The sequence below is a fragment of the Pelodiscus sinensis genome, chromosome 24 (assembly GCF_049634645.1).
Source record: "Pelodiscus sinensis isolate JC-2024 chromosome 24, ASM4963464v1, whole genome shotgun sequence".
NCBI lineage: Eukaryota > Metazoa > Chordata > Testudines > Trionychidae > Pelodiscus > Pelodiscus sinensis.
In genome coordinates, this window is record NC_134734.1 from 8923461 (window position 1) to 8946376 (window position 22916).

Sequence of the window (22916 nt, forward strand, 5' to 3'; positions counted from 1 at the left end):
GCCCGCTAATTAAAGGGGCTGGGACTGAACGCCTGAATTTTGGCAGCCTGGGAGACTTTTGGGGTGTTTTTTGCTCAACCAAAATTTCCCCGGTGTTTTTGTTTGGCGGGAGGGGGAGGGGATGGGGGGTCAACAAAAATCTTCCTGTTTTTTTATTTTCCTGGCTCTTTTGGGGGGGGGTGAGGGGTCCTGTATTTTTGCTGAAACCATCTGACAACCCTAACCCCCACCTGCTTGAGGACGCTCTCAATGAGGCTGACGAGTACAGGGCTGGTTTTGGCGTAGAATTTGTCATCTCCTGCCATTTAGGGGAGGAAAGAGAAACCCATTAAGGTGGGTCAGTCCAACAGCAGAGCCTTGGTTCCCACCCACCCCACTTTGTGGGGATATTCCCTACCCCCACCCCTGTGGGTGGTGAAGCACTGATCTTGGAGCGAACCCAGGAGTCCAGGCCCTGTTGCGTACCTAGCACGGCGTTGTCCAGGCTGATGTATGCCACAGCTTTGAGGTGCAGCATGGTGAGGTACCCCTGGAAGGGAAAGGAGGTTTGGGAGGAGGTGAGTTACAATACGGGGTGATCCAAATTCAACAGCCCTCAGCTCATCAGGAGGGCCCCACCGAATTCAGGGTCCACTTGGGTTCTTTTCACAGTGGTAGGATTTTAAACATGGAACATTTCATGCTTTCTGCCATTTTGGTCTGAAACATCATGGTAATTGTGGGGCCTAGGCTCCTGGAGGGGATGTGGGAAGGGCACAAGATTATTGTGCAGGGGTTGGGGTGTTGCAACCCTCACTGCTGCGTGCTGTTGGTGCTGCCTTCAGAGCTGGGCAGCCAGAGAGAGGCAGCTGGTGGCCAGGAGCATGGTATGGTGTTGCCGCCCTCACATTGACTCAGCTGCCATCAGAGCTAGAGCCTGGCTCAGCAGCTGTCTCTCTCGGGGCACCCACCTCACGGTAGCACAGACATAAGGGTAAATATCCTTGTGCCCCGCACCATCCTGCAACTTCCTTTTGGGTCAGGACTCCCAATCTGAGGAAGGCTGGTCTCCCCCAGGAAATCTCTATAGTAGAAGGTAAAAGTGCAGGAAAGGCCACATTTCATGGTCCGTGGTGTGTTTTTCATAGCTGTGACTTTGGTTGGAACCCACTCATCAGGGATGGAAGTGGCTATTTACCCTCCTTACCACACAGTGGTGCATGCAGCCTTATGACTCCTGGCAGACTACAAGAGAACCCAGGAGTCCTGCCCCTGCCCCTGCCCCACTCTAACCCACCAGCCCCCACTCCTTTCCCAGCATTGTGTTTTGGCTGGGGTGGGGGGAACAGGAGCAGTAGGCTCCGTAGGTGTGCTAGAACTCTCTCCCTCCCCTCCCCTCTCCCACCCCACAGAGGGGACCCAAGCATCTGGTTACCTCTAGCCATTCGGTGGAGCCAATGCTGCCAAAGTCTCCTGCATCCCAGCTAGCAAAGAGCAAAGTGCGGCGCAGCTGGAAGCCTGAGAGAGGAAATGAAATGAGCAGGAGGGCAGCCTCAAACCCAAGCATCCCAGGATCCTGGGAAGTTCTATCCTACCCCTTTAAGATGGCCATCTTTTTTGACAGGCTGATGACTATTCTCTTCTCCTTGGGGAAGCAAGGTCCCCATCTGATGGCCAATCCCGCCCCCTCAACCAGCCGCAGCCCCTGCTCCCTAGTACCAGCCCCACACCTCATCTGGTCCCATCCCTGCCCTATTTGGTGCCAGCAACACACTCTTAGCCAGCCCTTCCTCCTGCTTCCCTGGTGTTGCCCCACCCCATTAACCATCCCTGCCCCCTCAGACATCCCTTCCCCTGGTCCTCTTACCATTGCGCACCATGGTGGAGAAGGTCCGGGCCAGCTCTAGTAGCAGGGCTGTGCCCACACCTGAGCCGGCTGCCCCGGGGCCCAATGAGTCCCGCTGGGCCCCGACAATCACGTAGTGATCTAGGGGGGATGTTATTGAATTTTTTAGATGAACATACATTATTGCAACCTGTGTTTGCATCATATCTAGCGCCCTGTGAGGTGTCTGTCGAAAGCTGATGATTCACTGGCTCTGTTTGTGCTGCTCATGGGCAGGTGTCATTTTTGTATTTGAAGTTCTGAGAACTGGCTCTGTCCTCGCATTCCAAATGTTCGCTCCTGGGAGTTATCAACAGGCGTCGCCCAGCCATTGTGTAAGGCTACATCTAGACTGCAGAATTAAATTGGAAAAAGAGACACAATTTGCAGTACGCAAATTGCAAATCTTTTTCCGATTTACTTTCAAAAGAGGCGTTTCCAAAAATTGGCGCATCCTCACAGAGCCAAATTTTGAAAAAAAGTGCTCTTTCGACACATCCCTTATGCCTTGTAGAATGAGGTTTACAGGGATGGCAAAGAGCGCACCTGCTTTTTTGAAAAAAATTTCAGAAAAGCAGACACATTCCTTGCATGTGGCATTGCTTTTGCGGGATACCCGGGGTATCCCGGAAAAGCAATGCAGTCTAGACAGAGCCTAAGGGTGGCTAGTCACGTGACTTGCAGCACTTCGCTGGCAATGGGTGGCCTGTGGTGCCGATCCACAGCTGAGGAACTTGGCTATGACGGTTCAGACCAGCCCTTGAGTGATGGCTGCTAAGGCCTGAGTCAGGCATGGACAGTGACTGGTCACGTGACAAACGCCATTGCGGGAGGCACTTTCACAGCAGGAGAGCAGTGGGATTCCCTCTGCGTGGGCAAGGGTAGAACGAGGGCCCTGGGGGCTCCTCCAGCTTTGTCTTCACTCCAGCTCATCCCCTCAAGGACATGAGCCCGAAAGGACTGACGACCCACCCTAGCAGAGGACGTCTTCCAGGGACAGCAATTTATTCCATCTCTGCTATAGGCCTCACCAGGAACTTTGTAATTGGCGTGTGCAATCTGTTTCTTCAATTGTTTTATTTCCAACCTTTTCTTTCTTTTATGAATAAATCTTTAGCTGTTAGATTCTAAAGGATCGGTGCAGCGTGCTCCTTTGGGTGGGATCTAAGGTATAAATTGACCTGGGACAGTGACTGGTCTGTTGGGCAGGAGAGCCTGCTGGGTTTTGGTGAGACGGGTTTTCATAACCTCTCACCTGTGTAAGAGCTGCGCTGGCTGTGGCACAGGAGAAGCTGGGTACCTAAGGGGGTTGCTTGTGTGACTTCTTGCTGGCCAGTGTGGCAAACAGAAGTGCTTTTAGTGACTGGTTTGGTGCCTTATGGAGGAGGACCCCCAGTCTTAGACTGTAAGGAGCCCTGGTTGTAAGCAATTCACCCTGATATGAGCTCTCGGTGATGTCCCCAGAATCTGTAATATTACAGGGGGAGCCAAGATTTGGGGGAAAAAAGACTCTGTCCCCCACAGCCACAGCCCCACACCTGCCCCCTCCCAACACACCCCCAGTCCCTAGTTCCCCCACCTCTCCATGTCCCACAGCCCTCCCAGGCATCCACCCCACTCCCAGTCCTCTTCCTATTCCCCCACATCAATTTCTCCCACCCAACGAGCCCTCCTCTTCCCCTCTCCACACCCTTCCCCCAGCCTCACCAGGTTCAAATCTCCCCTCAAGGCACCCGAAGATGTTGCTGATCATGGTTGAAGTCTTGATGTTGTTCACCTGGAGATGCACCCGGGTGCCTGAGTCCCCGGGGCCAAGGTGGTATGGGACCTCGGCCAGGCGGCCCTTCCAGTTGCGTGGGGCAGCCAGGCCTGTCAGCTTACTGCAGGGGAAGGAGAAGGGTATACCTGAGATCTTCCCCCACTAGGGATGTAAACGACTAGTTGAGTAGCTGATTACCAGATAAGCCTCGACTTGCTGGACAGTCGAGTGACTAAACTACTCGCTCTCCCCTCCCCTGCTTCTATATCTTAAAAGCTGGTTCCCCCTAGCACCGTCTCTGTGGTGCGCGGTAGGGGAGCAGGGTAGGCAGAGTCACAATGGTCTCGGAGCTAGCGTGAGACAGAACTGCTCAATCCCAGTTTGCATGGGCCCCGGGAGCTACCCTGGCTGTGGCTCTGCAGTTCAAATGTAATAGGAGCCAGGCTGCCTGCGCACCTGGCTCCTACTACATTTAAGCTGCAGAGCCACAGCAGGAGTGTATCCTGGACCTGGCACAAACAGGAACAGAGTGCCTTCCCGTATCGGCTAATTGTGTAGTTGATAACAATTGTATCGACTACATGATTAGCCAATTACCCACCTCGTAACATCCCCCACCACAGTCCCAGAGCCAGGGAGAGAACCAAGGAGTCCTGGCTCCCAGCTCCTCTGCTATAACCCACCAGCCCCCACTCCCCTCCCAGAATCAGGAAGAGAACCCAGACATCCTGCATGCCCCCTTACCTGAGGAGGCGGGCGGCTGTACTGGCACTGATGGGGTGGGCTGGGATACTGGGCAGCCCAGAAGACAGCACAGGGGGGAACTGGGTGTGATTGAAGGAGGGGAAGCCAGGGGTGTAGGGGTCGCCGGTCCCCATGTGGACCTGTGGGAGGCATATACAGCAGGCGTGGGAGGGAGGCAGTGCCCGCCCACCCTGCTTCTTGCCCTGCTGACATTTGCAGAGGTAAGCACCTGTTCCCCTCCAGGCTAGATTCCCATTTCACCCCTCCCCCACTCCCTGATCACTGTACGTGATGATGTGGGGATTGAATTCACTGTTTCACTTTGTTATGTTGCATGTGTTTTCTACTGTGCTGTAGTAACCCTGTGTGCGTGCCTCAGTTTCTCTGGGCACTGACCAGTACCTAGATCTGATGGGCATTTCAGTGTGACAGCCTCCCCCACGTACACAGTGGCTGATGCTTTCTGCAACCTGAGCCTGGGAAGCGGGTGTGACCAGGTGACACCTTTTGCCCAGGAAGCTGGACAAAGGCCAGAGGCAGGACTGGGGTGGGCTGCTGAGTGTGTGAGAGGCTCTCGCTGGCCTGGGGGTGCATTTGCAGAGATGGATGGTGCTGGCTGCTTCTGGTTCCTGCGCTGACAAGTCTGTTCCTCCCTGTGTGCCTGTCGACTAACAGACCTTCTGTTCTACCTGCCAGCTGTTGTGAGCTGGTCCCTCAGAGATTCCTCTCCACACCTGCACCAGCTCCCTGTAAGCTCATCAGCCAATTGCCCTGTGCTGGGTTGGTCTTTCGGCTTCTTGTCCACCAACCACATCCTCAGGTCAGGGGGCCGCATTCATACAGCTGCTCAAGCTCCACCATCTCAACCAGGTCCTTCCCAGTCTGGGCCCCAGCCCAGTACTTGCAATCCGTGCATGTCTCTCATTCCTGGCTGGCGAAGGGAGGGGGCAGAGGAGTAAATCATGGACTCCAAGTACTTTCCCCTCGCTCCCTGATGGTCTGGGAACAGGATGAAAAACAAGCTGCGTCCCAGTGCGCATGGCTGCTGCCCCCCTGCCCTGCCGAAACTCCGCCCTTGAGTAAGTGACTGAGGTGCAGTAGAAAGAAGGGGAACTAGCAAGCGACAGGTACACTGAAGGCCAGTGAGGAGCGGTCCCAGGAAGCGGAGGGGCCTACGGCCTAACCAGAAAGAGTGTGGTCCTCGAGAAGGGGTGTCAGCCCCAGGAGCTGTTCTACCTAGGGACTGTGGGAAGTGGTCCCAGGAAGCAGAGAGGCCTATGGCCTGTGACCCTCAAGTAGGCTGGCACACTGAAGCGTTCTTCCTGGGAACTGGGGGGTGCTGCAAACATGGGCCTGTCAGTTTGCAACCCCTTGGGAACAGCAAGGAGATGGTCTAGAACAGGGGTCAGCAATCTATGGCTCTCGAGCCAAATATGGCTCTTTTGACCCTCCCAAAATACACACAACTTTTAAAATTAAATTAAAATGAAAAATAAATTCTAAATTTGAAAAACATGCCATTACTCAGGTCAGGATGCTCTTTTTTGTCTATTTCACCTTTACTCAGAGGTGAAGTAAGGTGCTGCACCCTGCTTAGAACTGGCTGGGGCACGCTGCTCCTTTCAAGGGCTGGCTGAGGCGCGCTGTAGGGGACGTGTACACACTCCACGCTGTGATAGTGAGAGGGGCTGGCGGCGACAGATGCCTCCATCTGGCGCAATGGCCCAGCTCCAGCCCCCATCTGATGGCCACCATCTGTCCCCAGCCACTGTGCTCCTGGGGCAGATCCCGCAGCCCAGCCATGGCGGCCTCGCAACTGCTGCAACAGCCTGACCGTGGCAGCCGGCTCAGGCTCAGGCTCCGGCAGTGGTGGTGGCAGTCTGGCCAACAAGGCCCCAATCAGGTCCCAACCCCCATCTGGCTGCAGTGTCCTATCCCCAGCCCCAATCCTGGGGCAGGCCCCACGGTCCAGCCCCCATCTGGCCTCAGGAAGGGCTGGTGGTGGCTGTCCTGCTGCAGCAAAGGTAGGAGGGGAAGCCACGATCCAGCTGTGGTGATCCTGGCCCGGCCCCTCATTCAGCCACTGCTGCCCAGGTGCAGCAGCCCAGCCTTGGCCAAGTAAGGTAATCCGGCCCCAGGGCTCCCCCCATACTCTACTTCCCACCCCAGTGTCCTGCCCTGCTCCTGCACCGCCCACACACCCCAACTGCCTGCCCTGAGCCCCTCATACACCCCAACCCTAACTCCTGCACCCCCACAGTCACAAACTGCACCCCCAGCAGCAGTGTAAGTCCCATTAAATAAAGTCAGTGAGTACAGTGTTTCATTTATGCTATTATTAATCATGTCAATTATCAATAGTGTTAAGTTGTATATTTTCAGTCATGCGAATGGGCATTCTTATATGGCTCTTTGGTGACCACTTGGTCTGAATGCTGATGTAGTTTGTTTGACTCTTTGGTCTGAAAAGGCTGCCGACCTCTTGTCTAGAACCATCTCCTTAAGAAGGACGTTGATGATCTGAACAAGGAGAGGGCTGCGAATTGGGAAATTCGCCAAAGCCCAGATAACCACCCGGCTGGAAGAGAATGATCCTGGAGCTGTTCCTGTCCCAGCTAGGAACCACCAGACAGCCCCTGAGGGTGCTTTAGGGACGAGGACAGGGAAAGGGCTGGAGGCAACCAGACCCACACGGTGCCCGCTAAGACCCACTCAGCCAGCACCAGTTCATCCCATCTGGGTTCTCCCGCATTGGAGCTGGACAACTGGAACTTGAACTGCAGCTAAAAGAACTGGAGGACCAGGAGAGGCAGTGGCAGCATGAGCTGCCCATAGTGGAGCTGAGAGGCAGAGACCCCAGCTGTGGTGAGTAGGGAAGGGCCAGGGGGCCCAGGACTGCATGGAACTAGGATGTGGACGTGCTGCCCCAGTGTAAGGGAGGGGGGCATAGATCCCTCCTTGCTGCCTTTGAGAAAGCCTGCAACCTGCACCAAGCCGACCCAGCAGACAGGCTCCCGCATCTCACCCCCTTACGGGATCCCAGGCCCAGGGATGCTCAGCCAGAGGGATGGGGTGGAGGCAGGGCACTCTGAGCTGTTCAGACAGGCCCTGCTGCACAGGGGTGGGCTGACTCTCGAGACGAACAGGAAAAGGTTCTGGAGTTCGCAGAAGGCCTCAGGGAGACCTACCTGGCCCGCCGCATGGGGCCATACGCCCGCAAATGGGCAGGTGGGGCAGGGCCCAAACCACGGAGGACCTGGCTGAGCTGATGGTATGAACACTGCCCCCCCCAACCTGAGACTGTGGCTGGGGGACAAATAGCGGGAGGACCGGCCCAGCGCAGGGTGGCTGGCTGAGGAGTTTACCGACAGCCGGTCCAGGTGTGGAGGGGAGTCCCAGAGGGACCGGCTCACAACACCATGTCCTCAGCAAACTGTCAGGGAGGATTTTACATTTGCTTCCAGGGTGGAGAGAGAGGAAGAGATGCTAAATAGCCCCAGGAAACGAAGCGCTGTGGCAGAGCAGCTGGCCTCCTGGCGCCAGGCATGAATGGAGATCTATCAGCTAGCCAGTTGGGAAGCCCTGTCTTGTTGTGGAAACCTGCCTCCTTCAGTCCCAATACTGAGCTGGAGGCTGGCGGGAGTCGAAGGCCCATCATAGCCATTGAGCTCCCATCTCAGTAGCATGACGTGGCAGGATGGGCATTAGTTCCATGTCCTGCCCCTTCAATTCTTTATTCGTTGAGGCCTGAATAAACTGCTTCATTAACTTGCCCGGGATCGATATCCCAGAGCAACCTGCCTCCCCACCCATCAGCACCCCACTTTCCTGAGACCCTGACCCCTCGCTTCGAAGTCCCATGCAGACCCCTCCTTGCTTTATGTCCGCAGGACTCACGTGTCCATAAACTGCCCGGTTCTGTGACAGACCCAGTTTGCGAGGATCCTGGGGGATGTCCCAGGGGTCAGGGTAAATCAGCACCCCCCGGGCCTGGGCTGACTCTGCATTTGCCACCTGAAGAAAAAGAGAGAATACAGGAGTCCTGGCTCCCAGCCCCGTTCCAACCCACCAGCCCCCTTTCCCGCGCCTCGGAGAACCAGGGAAAAGACCCAGGTGTCCAGGCTCACCTTCTCAGCGTAGCTTATCTGTCCCACTCTGACAATAACCAGGTGGCCCTGGGGGTTCACTCCCAGCTGTCTCAAGGCATCAAAATCCTCCTGGCGCCCATAGTTGGCATAGACCAGCCCCCCCTGGGGAGAAAGTTGGGGTTGAACATGGGGGGCATCCCCAAAACCCAATCCCCTCAAGAGAAGGGAAGAGATGGGGGAGCTTCCAGAGTAAGGATGGGGAGCAGGATGGGAGGAGGTGGATAGAGGTATTACTATGGTGTTACTGGGGGTGTTGTAGGGTCAGTATCGGGGGGAGATAGGGTGTTGCTGGGGGGCATTGCCATGGCATTGACAGGGGTGCTGTAATAGAGGTAACGGGGGCTGTGTAGGGGCAGTACAGGAGGTGACAGGGCCTTGCCAGGGTCATTACCATGGCTTTGCCAGGGCCCCTATAGGAGCAGTAGCAGGGGTGAGAGGGCATTGCCGGGATCCGTTACCTTTGCTTTGCCAGGGGTCACTATAGGGGCAGTACCAGGGGTGACAGGGTGTTGCTGAGGTCGTTACCATGGCATTTCTGGGGTGCTGTAGGAGCAGTAACGGGGGTGACAGGGCATTACCAGAGTTGTTACCGTGATACTTCTGAGGCACTGAATGAGCAGTACTGGAGGTGACAGGGCATTGCTGGGGTCATTAGCGTGGCATTGCCAGGACGCTGTAGGAGCAGTAATGGGGGTGACAGGGTGTTGCCAGGGTAGTTACCGTGGCATTGCCAGGCGCGCTGTAGGGGCAGTACATCTCGGGATCCTCCAGTGGCAACTTCTCCAGGATGCCCCCCTGTGTATCCAGTAGGTGCAGGAAGTTGGGGTTCTGCCTAGGGATGGGGAGAGGGGATCTTAGCCCAGCCTGCAGGGCCCTTGGAACCCCACCTTGTATCCTATGCCCCCATCTCCCATCCCCCTTGGGCTGGCCCCACCCCCACCCAACACTCCCTCTCCTTCTGACCCCACCTCCCACCCTTGACTCCAAATCCCCCTCCCCATGTGAAGCAGCACCCTCTGCCCACCTCCTTAGTCTCTCCCTCCATCCCTTCTGGGTGACCTCCCTCCTGCACAGACCTGTCAGGGTACTGTAGCCCCACGTAGTGGGTGTCAGTCCAGGCCCGGTCCAGCCTGTAGGAGGTGAAACTCTCCAGCAGCCGGTGGGTCAGGGCATCCATGCGGGGTGAACCGGGCGGGTGGGGGCCCTCACTCACCCACCTGGGCAATGGTGGCAAAAAAGGGAGGTGTCAGGGGGAGCTGGAGCCAGCTGCCCCCCACCTACCCTGTCTAGCTGTGGTGGGGAAATTAGAAAATGGGGATCCAGTTTGGTGTTTTCGAGGGTGGTGGGCCATGGAGCAGAGGGGTCCCCAAGGAGGGATGATTGGGGGAGGACCCTGCATTTGAGGGTTGGGGTCTTGGAGGGGAATTCAGAGTTCAGGGTGGGGATTCCCCATGGGAGGATCCTTGACAGCAGGAGTTCCTAGTGGGATGGGGATCTGCGTGGGGCAGAGGGTCCCATGGGGTGTGAGTTTCTCATGGGAGGATCTTTGACAATAAGGCTTCCAAGTGGGATGGGGTGTCTGCATGAGGCATGAGGATCTATGGAGAGGGGATCCATGTGGGGCAGGAGGTCCCCCTGGGGTGTTGGTTCCCCATGGGAAAATCTATGGGACTGGGAGTGCCCTGTGGGGTGGGGCGACCTGGGAGGTTTGGGAGTTTTCTGAGGGCAGGAGCCCTAGTGCCAGCTCACCGAATGGTACGCTCGATACTCTCCTCCCGCAGGTATTTCTGGAACATCTCCTTCAGGTCAGCCCAGTAGAGGGGAGGTCCTGGGGCCGGCAGCTCTTCCACGGTCCCCTCGTCACTCACCACAGCCAGTAGGTCCCCCCGCAGCCCTGCGCAGGATGGGCAGCTTCCCCGCAGTGCCACATAGCCCAGGAGGAAGGCTGCACAGCAGGGAAACGGGGCATGGGCAGGAGGGGCACAAACACAGGAGACAGATGGGGTGTGGGTGGGGGGCAGTGCCTAACAGGCAGGGGGGGTTAACAGGCACAAGGCAGGGCTATGTGTGAAGGGGGTGTGGCTAACAGGCAGGGGCGGTGCTGTCTGCAAGGAGGGACTATCAGGCAGGGACGGGGCTATTAGTGAAGGCAGAAGGCAAGTCTGTCACTGACAGGGGTGTGGCTAACAGGCAGGAAGTGGGGCTATCTTTGAAGGGGTTGTGGATATCAGTCCAGGAGGCTGAACTGTCAGGACAGGGGGCAGGGCTCTCAAGGCAGGGCGGGGCCATCTGTCCGGGGAGCATGACCCTCAGAATGGGTTCAGAGGGGTAGCCAATTAGTCTGTAACAGGAAAAACTTTAAAAAACAACAAATAGTTTGGTAGCACTTTAAAGACTAACAAAACATGTAGATGGAATCATGAGCTTTCATGGGTACAACCCACTTCTTCAGATGACTGGAGTGTTGGAAGTGTCAGAATGGGGGGAGCTATCTGTGAAGAGGCGGAGCTGTCAGACTTCAGGGGACAGACTTCAGGGCCAAAGGGTTGGGCTGTCAGACAAGGGGAAGGCAGAGCTACTGGTATGGGGGCACAGCTTTGGACCAGAGGTGGAGTCACTGGATAGAGACAGACTTTGGGGGCAGGTCCTTACCAACGGTGAAGACGAGCAGGGCGCTGAGCACCAGATAGGTCAGAGCCTTGGTCCGGTTCCGTGGGCTGGGGGTCACCAGGGCGGCCATATCTTCATCCTCCTCCCCGTCAGTGACCTTCAGCTCCAACCCTGCAGCCCCCTCCCCACCTGGTCCCTCCACGTTCCGGTAGATGGAGTAAGAGCGTCGGCCAGGTCGCTTGCCACGCTGTGGGGACATGGAAGTCATTATGAGAGAAGCTGCAGGTCAGGAATGAAGGGCACTGGCATGGTTCAGAGGACAGAACAGGGCCTGCAAAAACTGCAGGTAGAGAGTGAGGGGCACTGGCATGGCTGGGCTGGCAGAGGCTGTGGTTTCAGGAGTGAGGGGCACCGGCAGGGCTGGGAAAGCCCAGGGTTGGACTGGAAAGGCTGCGGGTTGGGAGTGAGGGGCACTGGCTGAGCTGGGGGTCTGCGGGTCAGGAGTGAGGGGCACCGGCAGGGCTGGGAGAGCCCAGGGCTGGGCTAGCAGGGGCTGCAGGTCAGGAGCGAGGGGCATTGGGGAATATGCACTCCCCCTGGGGAGTTTGGGAAAGGTTTGGACCTGTCATACCGCACGGTGAAGCAGGAATCTCAGTGTCTCCATTGAAGCCTTCTCGCGTCCTGGGGAGAGAGACAGGCCCTGGCAGCCAATTGGGAGAAGTCGGGAGGGACCCCCTTTCTCTGCCCCTTTCCGGAACAGAGGTGGGCTGCGAGTTTGGAGTGAGGGGCACCAGCACTGCTGGAGGCGGGGGAGGGTTACCAAATATTTTTCCCGTCAACGGAGGTACAAAGGCTGGTAGTGAGGTATTGATTCATCAGACTGGCGCCGGCCTGCCGGGGTCACTAAAGGGCAGCACAGGGGCCAGCCCTGCCTGTCAGGGTGGGAGCGAGTGCCCCCTGCTGAGCCTCCCCCACTCCCTGCCCCACAGCGCCCCCTGGTGAGCCCCCACCCCCACCTTGCACCACATAGGTTGCTGGAAAATATCCCAGGATTCAGTTAGGCAGAAATGGGTCAGAGTGGAGCTTGGGGTTGGGAACAATTCAGTGGGGCGAGTAACTGTGATGGGAAAAGGGAATCCCAGGGGAGTGGAGAGTGAGGGGAAGCCAAGCAGGCTGCCAGATGGGGGACTTTGGAGCTGGGAAAAAATTCAGGGTTGGGAAGGGCAGGAGCCTGGCTGAGGTGATAAGAGCCAGGGGCGGGTGGAGGGGCTAGGAGCTGATACCACATGTCCCAGAGTCACGTAAGCAGCTTCCCCTGCTCCCACTGGTGCCCCTCACTCCTAACCCACAGCCCCTGATAGCCCAGCCTTGGACCCCCCAGTACTCACTCCCTACCTGCAGCCCCTACCAGCCCAGCCCTGGTTCCCCCCAGCCTGGCTGGTGCCCCTCACTACTAGCCTGCAGCCCCTTCTAGCCCAACCTTGGCCCCCTTCCAGTGCTGCTAGTGCCCCTCACTCCCAACTCTCAGCCCTGCCAGCCCAGCCCTGGGCTCCTCCCCTACTCCTGCTGTTGCCCCTCACTCCTGACTTGCAGCCCCCCAAAGTTCCTGTAAAATGTGTCTTGTTCTGTCTGGGCTGGGACAGGCTGCTGTGCGAGATTTAAGGGGTTCTCAAAGTCCCTCCCCCGCCCTCTCCCCAGCCCTCCAGGGACACTCACAGAGCTGGTGCCCGGTGCTGGGAGTTGACAAGCTGCTGTTTGTGTCTGATACAAACCCCAGATCCCACCCACTGCAATGACACCCAGGCCTCCTCCCCTGTCAGAAGCCGCTCACACCCAGCCCCAGCCCAGCCCAGCCCGGGCCCAGTCAGGACACCCGGTCAGCAGTGGAGGGTGTTGTGCTGCAGGGAACAGAACAGGGAGCCCCGCTTCTAGCGCTAATGCAGCTCAGGCCCAGGGGAGCTCTTAGCCCGTAAATGGGCAGGCTCAGGGGTACAGGGAATGGGGCAGGGAACTGTCCCTCTTGCAGGCAGCAGCTCCCACCCGGCCCCAGAGTGGGGACTAGCTGGCTCAGGGCAGGAGAATGGGGAACTACAATCCTGTCAACAGCCTGTAGGAGGCACCAGAGCATAGACTAAAATAACCTGAAAATCTAGGTGGCAAAATAATGGCAAAGATGTAGCTGGGGCAGCCAGTTACACCAGGACCCTTCGCCAGGTGCTGAGATGCAGCCATTTGTATTAAACACCCTCCCCTAGGACTGGTAGTTTAGGATCTTATACCCTGCACCGCAGGTGCCACCAAGTCCGTGGGCTGCCCGTACCTCGGTTCTATCTTGTGAAAAACAATGAAACCTGGAGTAGGGCAGCCTGATACCTGAACGCGGCTGTCGAGGGAGCTGTGAGGCAGGGAGGGGGGTCAGCCGAGGCGCTATCCCCCGGCAGTCAGGGCTGGCCCCTGGGTGCCGCTAGGGGGCGCTGTGGGACAGGGGCTCAGCAAGGGCTGCTCTCCTCTGGCAGGCAGAACTGGCCCCTGGGTGGCTCTAGGGAGCGCTGCGAGGCAGGGAGCCGGGTCCGTTTTCATTCTTTACCCCTAAATCCCTCCGCCCTCGCGATGGGAGCGCCCTGCACCTCCCTTCCCCACCTGACACTGCGCAGAGACTGGGGCTGTTCCTGCTGGATTTCTCCCCCCCCCCCCAACTGCTACAGGCAGCTGCGTAGTCCGGGGAGCACAGTGCACTGGGAAGCTGACACATCAAACCAGGCTCTTGGCATTTTCTGGTTCCTCCACTCCCCTGCCCTCCCGAATCCATCCAACCCCTCTCCCACGCCACGTTCTCAGACGTGATCTGCTGTGTGCAGAGGGCAAGTCGGGCTCAAAATCAACGGAGAGAACCCAGGAGTCCTGGCTCCCAGCCGCCTGCCCTCCTCCCCTCCCAGTGCTGGGGAGAGAACCCAGGAGTCCTGGCTCCCAGCCGCCTGCCCTCCTCCCCTCCCAGTGCTGGGGAGAGAACCCAGGAGTCCTGGCTCCCAGCCGCCTGCCCTCCTCCCCTCCCAGTGCTGGGGAGAGAACCCAGGCGTCCTGGCTGTTCGTTTCCAAGCCCACCTTGCTGGACTGAACCCAGCATGGCAGCTGTCAAAGGAAATGGGACCGCTGATATTTTCACTGGCAGCAGCCAGACTTGGTTTACACGGGGCAAGCCACATGACGTTAACAAATGGGCTGAGGGTGGGGAGTGAGGGGCACCTGCAGGGCTGGGGGAGCCCAGGGCTGGGCTGGCAGGGGCTGCAGGTCAGGAAGGGCCAGATGGAGGCAGAACCCTCCACGAGGGTGAACCTCCCGCTCCATCTCCTTCATCCTTCAGGAGAAACAAGAACTAGACACAAAATACTTTGCACCTTAACTTAATATAAAATATAAACTCTATAGTGAAGGCCCCTGGGCCCCGGCACTTCAGCCTCCTCTGAGTCCCTGGCCCTGCTGCCGTTTCAAGCAGGGCAGGAGAGATTTGGATGTTCAGGCTCCCTGCTCTTACGGGGGGATCATCAGCCATGAGCGATCCAGCAGCACCTGTCTGCGAGGCCAGGATCCCAGAGCAGGGTGTTGAAATGCAGCCACTTCTGGGGCAGGGTGGCCTGTTACACGGGTAACTCCCAGGTCCAGGGCTTCAGTTGTCTGTCAGTTTTGCTCCTCTAGTTTCCAGCTGGTGTTGGGGGGATCAGATTGGTGCATTGAGTCCTGACTGGGTTGATGGGCAGCTGTCAATCATTGTCACACCAGAAGGGCAGCGAGCTCTCTGGCCCAGGCTGTGATGCACTCGGGATTGGGTGACAGGCGTCAATCATTCCTCAGCGAGGTTGTGCCGAGGCTCTGGGGCCGCTGTCCAGTGGGCAGATGATTGGCGGCTGTCAGTCGTCCGTCACCGGGAAGATTCCGGGGGGGAGGGCGGAGTGCTGTGGCAAGCGGGGGAGGCCGGGAACCCCTCACCCAGCCTCGGGCCGACAGGCGTCCGTCAGAAAGAGCTTAACCCGGCCCCGCAGGAAGTTGGAGTGAATGCTGAGCAGCTTGGCTAAAGTCCGGACGCTGAGGGTGGGGGGTGGTGCAGAGGGCAGGGCTGGCTCCATCTATGGGAGATGAGGGATGATTTGAGGAGAGAAGCTTTTATGGTATCCCTTTGCCTCTCCGACCCTCCCCCCCCCCACACACACACTGCTGCTCCATCCTGCCCCACGCAGCAATCTCCTCCCAGCCATCCTGCCCCCAGCCTTGCCCTGACCCAGGAGCCCCTCACCTGGGCGTTGTGGCTGCGCAGGATCTGACCGACGCTGCGCAGGTTGCTGTAGGTGCGGCCGAGCTGCTGGCTCAGGGAGGGATCAGCCACTAGGTCCCGGGCTCGGAGCACAGCAGCTGAGAGGAGAGCCTGTCCCTCCCACACCTCAGCTGCCTGCCTCTGCCTCTGAGGAGGGAGGAGACGATCAGAGCCCCAACCCAGCACCCCCGGATCAGACCCCCGGATGCCTTAGTCCAACACCCCCGGATCAGATCCCTGTGTGCCCCACCCAAGAACCTCCACCTCAGACTCCCCCTGCCCCGGGGCCCACTCAGACTCACGTCCATTTTCTTCCACTTGTTAAAATTAACTTTTGTGTCAGGCACTGTGAGAACTTCTGAGAAGTTGCAAGAATTTGCACAACCTTCCTGTAAAGAGACCAAATCACCTGACATCGTGTAGCTGGTTACATAGGGACCCCTTGCCCAGCGCTAAGATGCATTCACTTCTGGGGAGGGGAGGCTGGTTAACAGGGACCCCTCCCCCTGGGTCTTGAGGCTGATGTGGTTGGGAACCTACCATGGCGTTTTCAGTGTCTCTGGCTTCCTTGATGAATTTCTCCATGACTCGTGCGTCGCAAATGGGGTGCAATGGAGAGGGGTGAGTGAGTGCAGCGAGTTCCAACAGTAACAACAGCAAAGCACAGAGCCCTGCAGGGTGGGAGGAAGGGTTGTGAGACACAGGGACCCCTGCATCCCTCCATCCATCTATCCCTGTCACACCCATCCCTCCCTCATAGGGCTACATCTACACTGCACAATTATTTTGGAATAAGCTATTCCAGAAGAAAGTAGCTTATTTCGAAATAGCACATCTACACTACAGGGAAACTTAGTCTGAGGCAGGTTCCCCTAATGTGGAAGTACTACCTCAATTTGGAGCCTCAAGAAGCACTGGGGAGTAATTACTTTGAATGGCCTGGGGGAGGAGCTATTTCAAAATAGCAGCAGTAGCGTGTCCATGCTACTGCTATTCCAAAATAGCTATTATGAGTCGTTATTCCTCATGGAATGAGTTTTACAAATTCCAAAATAATGGGTTAGCTGTGTAGACACTCGCATAGTTATTTTGGAATAACGGATGTTATTCCGAAATAACGCTGCTGTGTAGATGTACCCTAGGTGAGCGCCATTCCCTCGCCGCAAAGCTATCTCCTCCCACCTTCCCCATAACTCTGCCGCACATTTGCTGCATCTGTCCGACTTGCAAGCAGCTATCTGCTAACTCCAGCCTTTGCCTCTCTCCCACAGTCCCTGTGGAAACTCTTGCATGCTACTTCTTTGCTCACACCCCCATGACAAGGGGAAGAGATCTGTAAATACTAAAGATGCCATTGGTGGCAGCCCCCCCACACTGCAACCAGGGAGAGTGAATTCAGATCAATCCGTCCCCAGAATGAACATCACACAATGATCAAACATCATGCACAAGGATCACACACTTGATTTGGAGCCAAATTCATGCTCTGAGCCAATCTTTCACATCCCATGCTCATTTTATCTTCCCAAGAGGGGTTGTAATTTGTCTCTTCTTTCTGAATTACCCTGGAAGAAGTTCTCGGTCTCCTCCAACACTCTCTTCCTGCTCACAGATTCTTTCCACAGAGGGGTCAGATTTTTGAGGCTAGGCAAAAAGAAGCCATCTGTCTTTCTCAAGGATGTCTCCACAGGCTCTCAGTGCAGACTGATCAGGGTGCATCTACACATCAGGGCTTAACTGGAAAAAAGCTACGCAGATTGAGCCAAGTCAATTGCTTAGCTTATTTCAAAATACTTTATTTTGAATTTTGGTGCTTTCTACACAACACTTATTTTAAAATAGAGCACTCTCCCTTGAGCTGAGTGTGTGTACACAGCACCCGAAACTCAAAATAAGATACACAATTTGCGCTATGCAAATTGTGTATCTTATCTTGATCAAATTTCAAAATAGCATATTTCAAAATTTGGAACATCTATATAGTGCCAAATTTCAAAATAGTGCACTATTTTGAGACATCCCTTAACACTGATGCAATGAGGTTTATGGGGATGATGAAATAGCGTGCCCGTTATTTTGGAAAATATTTCTAAGATCTGGGGTAGCTATTTTTGGGATACCTTGGTATGCTGAAGTAAGTCCTCTGTGATTTACCATGAGGGTGTGTCTACACAGCAGGGCTAAACTCAAAATATGCTACATAAGTTGCACTATGCAAATTACGTATCTTATTTCGATCAAATTTTTAAATAGCGTATTTTGAAATTTGGCGCATCTACACAGCACCAAATTTTGAAATAATGTGCTATTTGAAGATATCCTTTAACCCTGGTGGAATGAGGGTTACAGGGATGCTTAGTGTAGGGTAGCTATTTTGGGATACTTCTTACTCCTCCTAAAATGAGAATTACAGGAGTAGGAATAAAAGTCCTCCAGATTGACAGTATTTCAACATTATGTCGAAATAACTGCTGGCTGTGTTTGGGTATGTCTACACAGCAAAGTTATTTTGGGATACCAGATGTATCCCGAAATAGCTACCCCACGTTTTTGAACGCATCCACTATTTCGAAATATAGCAGACATGCTATTTTGCCATCCCTTTAAACCTCATTGTACGATGAGTAGGGATGGCTTGAAATTTTGAAATGTGGTGCTGTATACACAGTGCCAAATGACAAAATAAGCTATTTCGAAATAGACTTAAAATAAGCTATGCAATTTGCATAGCACAAATTGAGTATCTTATTTTGAGTTTAGGGTGCTATGTAAACATGCACATATATGTAGAGTATGTTATTTAGAAATAACGTTAGTTATTTAGAAATAATGTTGCTGTGTAGACAAATTTCCAGGTACCTTGAACATGATGTTCTTCCAAAGGGGCAGATTTTGTTCTGCATGTTTACAAACATCGTTGGCTCTCCGCAGCAGGACAAACCAAGAGAAGATGTCCGTTCCGACTGAAATGCCCTTCACTGTTGATTCGAGCTCAAATGGACCTCAAAGAGGATAAGTTGGTGAGGTTTCTCCTGTGCACTCTAGTGACAAAAGATTTGAGATCCAACCAAACTGACCTTTTACAAGACTGGTGCCTCACTTGATGGATCTTCCATCTCTTTGTCATGATCATTGTCACTTGTTTTTTGCTGCTGACATCTTCCAGGGGTGTCCCAAAGCAACCAATTCCCACCGAAAATCTTGTCACATCTTGCTTCTTTCTCTTGGTTGTTGAGTTGGCCCTCAAGGACAAGACTTTCAGTCATAATTGAGATGAGAAAAGGTCTTTTCATGACATAGGCATTATAGAGGATTTAATGCCCATGGAGAACTCTTCCTCCGTGTTAGGCCATGTCTACTTGACCAAAGGAGGCTGACCTAATTTATGTCACTGTGGTAATTATGTCACTTGCATGTGTCTATCAGTTGCTATTTGTGCCAGCTAGAGGTGGCTTCTTCAGTTGTGTTGATTGTAACATTAGCGGATAAAAAGCAGCAGTCTAGAGGTAGCCTAAGGGAAGTCAGAAGAATAGTGCTCTATTTAGAAATAAGTGCTGTGTAGATGCTCCCAATTTCAAAATAAATTATTTTGAACTAAACTACTCAATTAACATAGCTCAATTTGCATAGTTTATTTAGAGTTAAGCCCTGCTGTGTATTCACACCCTTACTCTTGGTACAATGAGGCTATGTCTACACTGCAGGCTTCTTGCACAAGAAGCCTTTTTACGGCCACACCTCAAAGCACATTGCAAAAGTGATGTGCTTTTGTGCAAGAGAGCGTCCACACTGCATGGACCCTCTTGTGCAAGAAAGCTCTGAGCATCTGTGCTTTTTCTTGCACAAGAAACCCCTCGAGTATCCACACTTGCCTTTTTGCGCAATAGTCGTAGCACAAAAGGGAGTTATGCCTCATAGAATGAGATTTACCAACACCAGCAAAAGCCCTTTGTTCTGACATTTTACTGCTGATTTACTTGCACAAAAGTGTATTTGAGGTGTGGACACTCAGCAGGTTTTTGCGCAAAACCTTGTAGTGTAGACATAGTGGTTGAACCAGAGCGGATCTCTTCCAGGCGGCCATGGAGAATCTGCATGACCTTTGGGAAGCCGCTTCTCTGCTTAATTCCCCTCCACCATTCAAAATTTGCCCCGCATTTCCAGTCCATGTTTCTTTAGCTGCATCTTCCGGCTGTGAGACCTTCCTCTACTCTAGGGATCAAGTGTTGCCCAAGAGCCCCGGAGTCCTGGCTCTGAGGTAGCGTTTCCAGCCTTCATCCTTCTTGTGCACTGAGCACCGGAACCGACTGTGGGACCCAGCACTGGGACCAGAGACTAAGCTGAAATCTCCACTTTGCTTCCTCCAGACTGGCCTTTTGGACCCCAGCGCTGCCCAGGACGAGACAAGGGGCTGCGTGTGATGAAGCAGCCTCCTTCTCTTCTGCCCACTCCCAGATCCCACCTGCAGCTTTGGACAGCAAAGGAAATCCAGGAAGGATGAGCTGGAAGGGACCTGGAGAGTTGTCACAGAGCCCATTGGCCAATTGTCACAGAGCCCCAGGGTCCGGTCTCTGCCTCAGCTGTTTACCTGCCTCTGAGGGCCCAGCACAGACCCCTGGGACAGGGCCCCTCCATCAATTTCTGCCAAAGTTTGCCAGGCCTACTTGGCCACCTGGTGTGTCCAGGCCCCCTGCTCCTGCATGGAGCCGGCTCATGGAGCTTACAGCAGCTCCTTAGGTCCCCCCATGTTTATCTGCATCAGTCAAGACAGTTGCTCCACTTCTCTGTTTGTCCTGCCCATTTGTGTATTTGCCCCAATCCCAGGTCACTGCGTAGCACAGGGGGAATCTGAGGCACAGGCTGGCTTCTCCAAACAGTCCAGCTTTGTCGCATGGGCGAGCCTAGCCCATCCCTGGGAGGGGGTTTACCCCCCAACCTGTTGTTTAAAAACTCCAGTGCCCTCCCTACCTGACTCTGGTGGCCTCTCTCTAACAAGTTTTGCCCTTCACAAAGAGCGTGGCTTGCCCCTCTCTAGCTGTCTCTCCTCTAGACATAGTGCCTCCTTCCTCATCGGTCATGGTTCCTAAACCACAGATTGTGTCCTTCGCTGGCCCACTGGTTGCTCCCCATCTATGTTCATCGGACACAGAAACACAAGAAGAGTCAGCGACCTTGGCCCTGCGGTGCCGGCAGATGGAGCCAGGAATTGGGGTGTTTACACAGAGTGCCGGGATCCGTTGCACCGAAGCTGTTTAGGGACAGACGGGCATCTGTCTAGAACAAGGGCACTGGCAGGACCGGCAGAAGAAAACCTCCAGACCAAGAGATCACAGAGAGGGCTGGCCCGGGGCTCTCGCTCGTGCCTGGAGCGACCTCTGACAGCGCAGGCAGGAGGCCGGTTTCAGCTTCACTCGGGGCAGAGTTCGGGCAGAGGCAAAGGACATTTTCAGCCTCCGGGGGCAACACTTCAGCCTCTCACTGGCTGCTGAGAAAGCTTCCTTCGGGATCTTTCCCTCAGACCTGGGATGCGAGCTAAGGAGCTCCCTGATTTCCATGTGATGGTCCCAAATCGCCTGCCTGGTGAAGACCTCTGGGGCAGGCCAGACCTCTCCAGCTTCAGAGCCCTGTGCCTTCCCGAAATGGCTTCTCTAGCATGGTTCTCTGGCAGGTCACCTCTCCCGGGTCAGGTCACATCAGCTCTGCCTCTCCTGACTCATCAGACTGCAGGCTCCCAAACCGGGCGGGCACCAGAGCCGGAGGGTTCACAGCTGACGTTAGCTGGCGGGCACCTGCCTCCTACAATGCTATATGCACCAGGCACTCCTCTGGCCCCAAGTCTCTTCTACCTGCCTCCATTCACACCCCTCCATCCCTGCCCCATATCCCTTGCCACCTACCTCCATTGCATTATACAGATCTTCAGGCTTGTGGCCACGTGGGGGTATGTAGGGAGAACCAGGATTCCTGGGTTCTCTCCATGGCTCTAGGAGAGGAGTGGGGGCTGGTGGGTCAGAGCAGGGGGGCTGGGAGCCAGGACTCCTGGGTTCGCTGTCTGGTTCTGAATCTCAGTCTCCGTCTGCACACATGTTAATTCTTGAGCTCTGGAGCCTGATCCAAAGTGGACAGGCGGGGATGGGAAGGGAGCCTTCCCCCTCCAGGGGGGGACACCGGCTCTAATGCAGGCCCAGGATGGGAGCCCAGGTGGGCTATGGGGCCCTTCCCCATTCTCCCATCTGTGGAGGAGCAAGCGCAGCTTTGGCAAGCCTCCTGCAAATGAGACACGCCTCCCTCCCCCTCTGCGGCGGGACCCAGGCGTCCAGCACGCGGCTACTCACCAGATCTCCCCATAGCCAGTCTGCATCGCCTCACGGCCTAGCGGGGCCCACGGCTCCCATCCCCATGTGAAATCGGCGGGCCCCGGGACGTCCTGGCTACTCCGGAGGGGGCATCGCCTGCCTGGATCTCACCTCCCCCACGCCCAAAGCAAAGTGCCCCCCACCCGACAGCTGCGGCCGCGCTCTTCCCTCTCGCCGCGGCTGCAGCAAGCGGAGCTGGAGTTAATGTTTCATCCGAACTCTGGTTCCCGAGGTCGCGGGTGACTGTCCGGCGGCAGGAATGCGCCGGGGGGCTGCGGCTGGAGCCGGGCCCTTTAGACAACGGGGAGGGGGGCGGAAGCCGGGGGGTTTCCTCAGGCCCGCGCCGGGAAAGCGTCTTCGAGGAAAAGGCCACACGGGCGGCCGCACGTCGGCTCTTGGCCTGGCGCCACAAGGCAGCGACAGGTTAGAGGCCCAAGGTCGCGCCGCTGGCTCACTGTGCAGGCTGGGGGCAGAGAGGTGGCCAGATGCCCCCCTGCCGCCTCCGCTGCTTAGAATGACAGCTGTCAGCCCACCCCCACGCGACCTTTGGGTGCTTTCCGGGGGGTGGGTGGGTGGAACCCAGGTGTCCTGACTCCCAGACACCCTACTCTAACCCATCCACCCCCACAGAACCCGGGACACAACGCAGCCCCCCACTATGATCCACCAGCCCCCTCTGCCCTCTCAAAACCCGGGAGAGAACCCAGGAGTCCTGGTTCTCAGCCCCCCATTCTCTGACCCACCAGCCCCCTCTCGCCTCCCAGAGCCAGGGAGAGAATCCAGGAGTCCCAGCTTCCCCCCTCCAACCACCAGCTCCCTCTGCCCTCCCAATGCCTGGGAAAGTCCTGGCTCCCAGACCCCCCTGCTCTAACCACTAGCCCCCTCTCCCCTCCCAGACCTAGTGAGAGAACCCAGGAGTTCTGGTTGCTAGCCCCCCATGCCCTGACCCACCAGCTCCTGCTCCCCTCCAGAGCCAGTGAGAGAATCCAGGAGTCCTGGCTCCCAGACTCCCATGCACTAACCACTAGCCCCCTCTCCCCTCCCAAAGCCCAAGAGAGAACCCTTGATTCCCGACTCTCAACCCCCCTGCTCTAACCACTAGCCACCTCTCCCCTCTCACAGCCAGGAG

The 22916-nt window shown here is 55.8% G+C and overlaps 2 protein-coding genes across 11 annotated transcripts in view; both read right to left on the minus strand.

Annotated features, from left to right (window-relative positions):
• The window catches only part of TFR2 (transferrin receptor 2), a 17045-nt gene extending 4120 nt beyond the window's left edge, over positions 1-12925 (minus strand). The window contains exons 1-14 of one of the 3 annotated variants that reach the window (XM_006114663.4): positions 12842-12883; positions 11757-11806; positions 11168-11372; positions 10265-10460; positions 9592-9732; positions 9236-9347; positions 8495-8617; positions 8265-8381; positions 4368-4507; positions 3572-3744; positions 1847-1966; positions 1415-1497; positions 466-529; positions 231-298 (exon numbers count right to left, since the gene is read on the minus strand). In XM_006114663.4, coding sequence (XP_006114725.2) covers positions 231-298; positions 466-529; positions 1415-1497; positions 1847-1966; positions 3572-3744; positions 4368-4507; positions 8265-8381; positions 8495-8617; positions 9236-9347; positions 9592-9732; positions 10265-10460; positions 11168-11372; positions 11757-11789 — 1575 coding nt within the window. In that variant the 5' untranslated portion in view covers positions 11790-11806; positions 12842-12883. Of the gene's footprint in view, positions 1-230; positions 299-465; positions 530-1414; positions 1498-1846; positions 1967-3571; positions 3745-4367; positions 4508-8264; positions 8382-8494; positions 8618-9235; positions 9348-9591; positions 9733-10264; positions 10461-11167; positions 11373-11756; positions 11937-12841 lie in introns of those variants that run through there. The other 2 variants (XM_014569344.3, XM_014569343.3) reach the window with 2 other exon arrangements.
• A 1435-nt stretch (positions 12926-14360) lies between these two features.
• EPO (erythropoietin) lies at positions 14361-22444 on the minus strand. Of its 8 annotated transcripts, none has more exons than XM_075908407.1 (7): positions 21767-22444; positions 18291-18673; positions 16996-17075; positions 15972-16102; positions 15734-15820; positions 15414-15578; positions 14361-15246 (listed from the first exon to the last, which is right to left on the minus strand). In XM_075908407.1, the coding sequence occupies exons 2-7, from the start codon at positions 18344-18346 to the stop codon at positions 15106-15108; spliced, it is 660 nt and encodes a 219-aa protein (XP_075764522.1). In that variant the 5' UTR covers positions 18347-18673; positions 21767-22444; the 3' UTR covers positions 14361-15105. The 8 variants fall into 8 exon arrangements, with proteins under 8 accessions (XP_075764522.1, XP_075764521.1, XP_075764524.1 ...); XM_075908406.1 differs by having other exon boundaries at positions 18291-18942; XM_075908410.1 differs by having other exon boundaries at positions 14371-15246; positions 16996-17179; positions 18291-18942; positions 21767-22434.
• Positions 22445-22916: the final 472 nt, after the last annotated feature.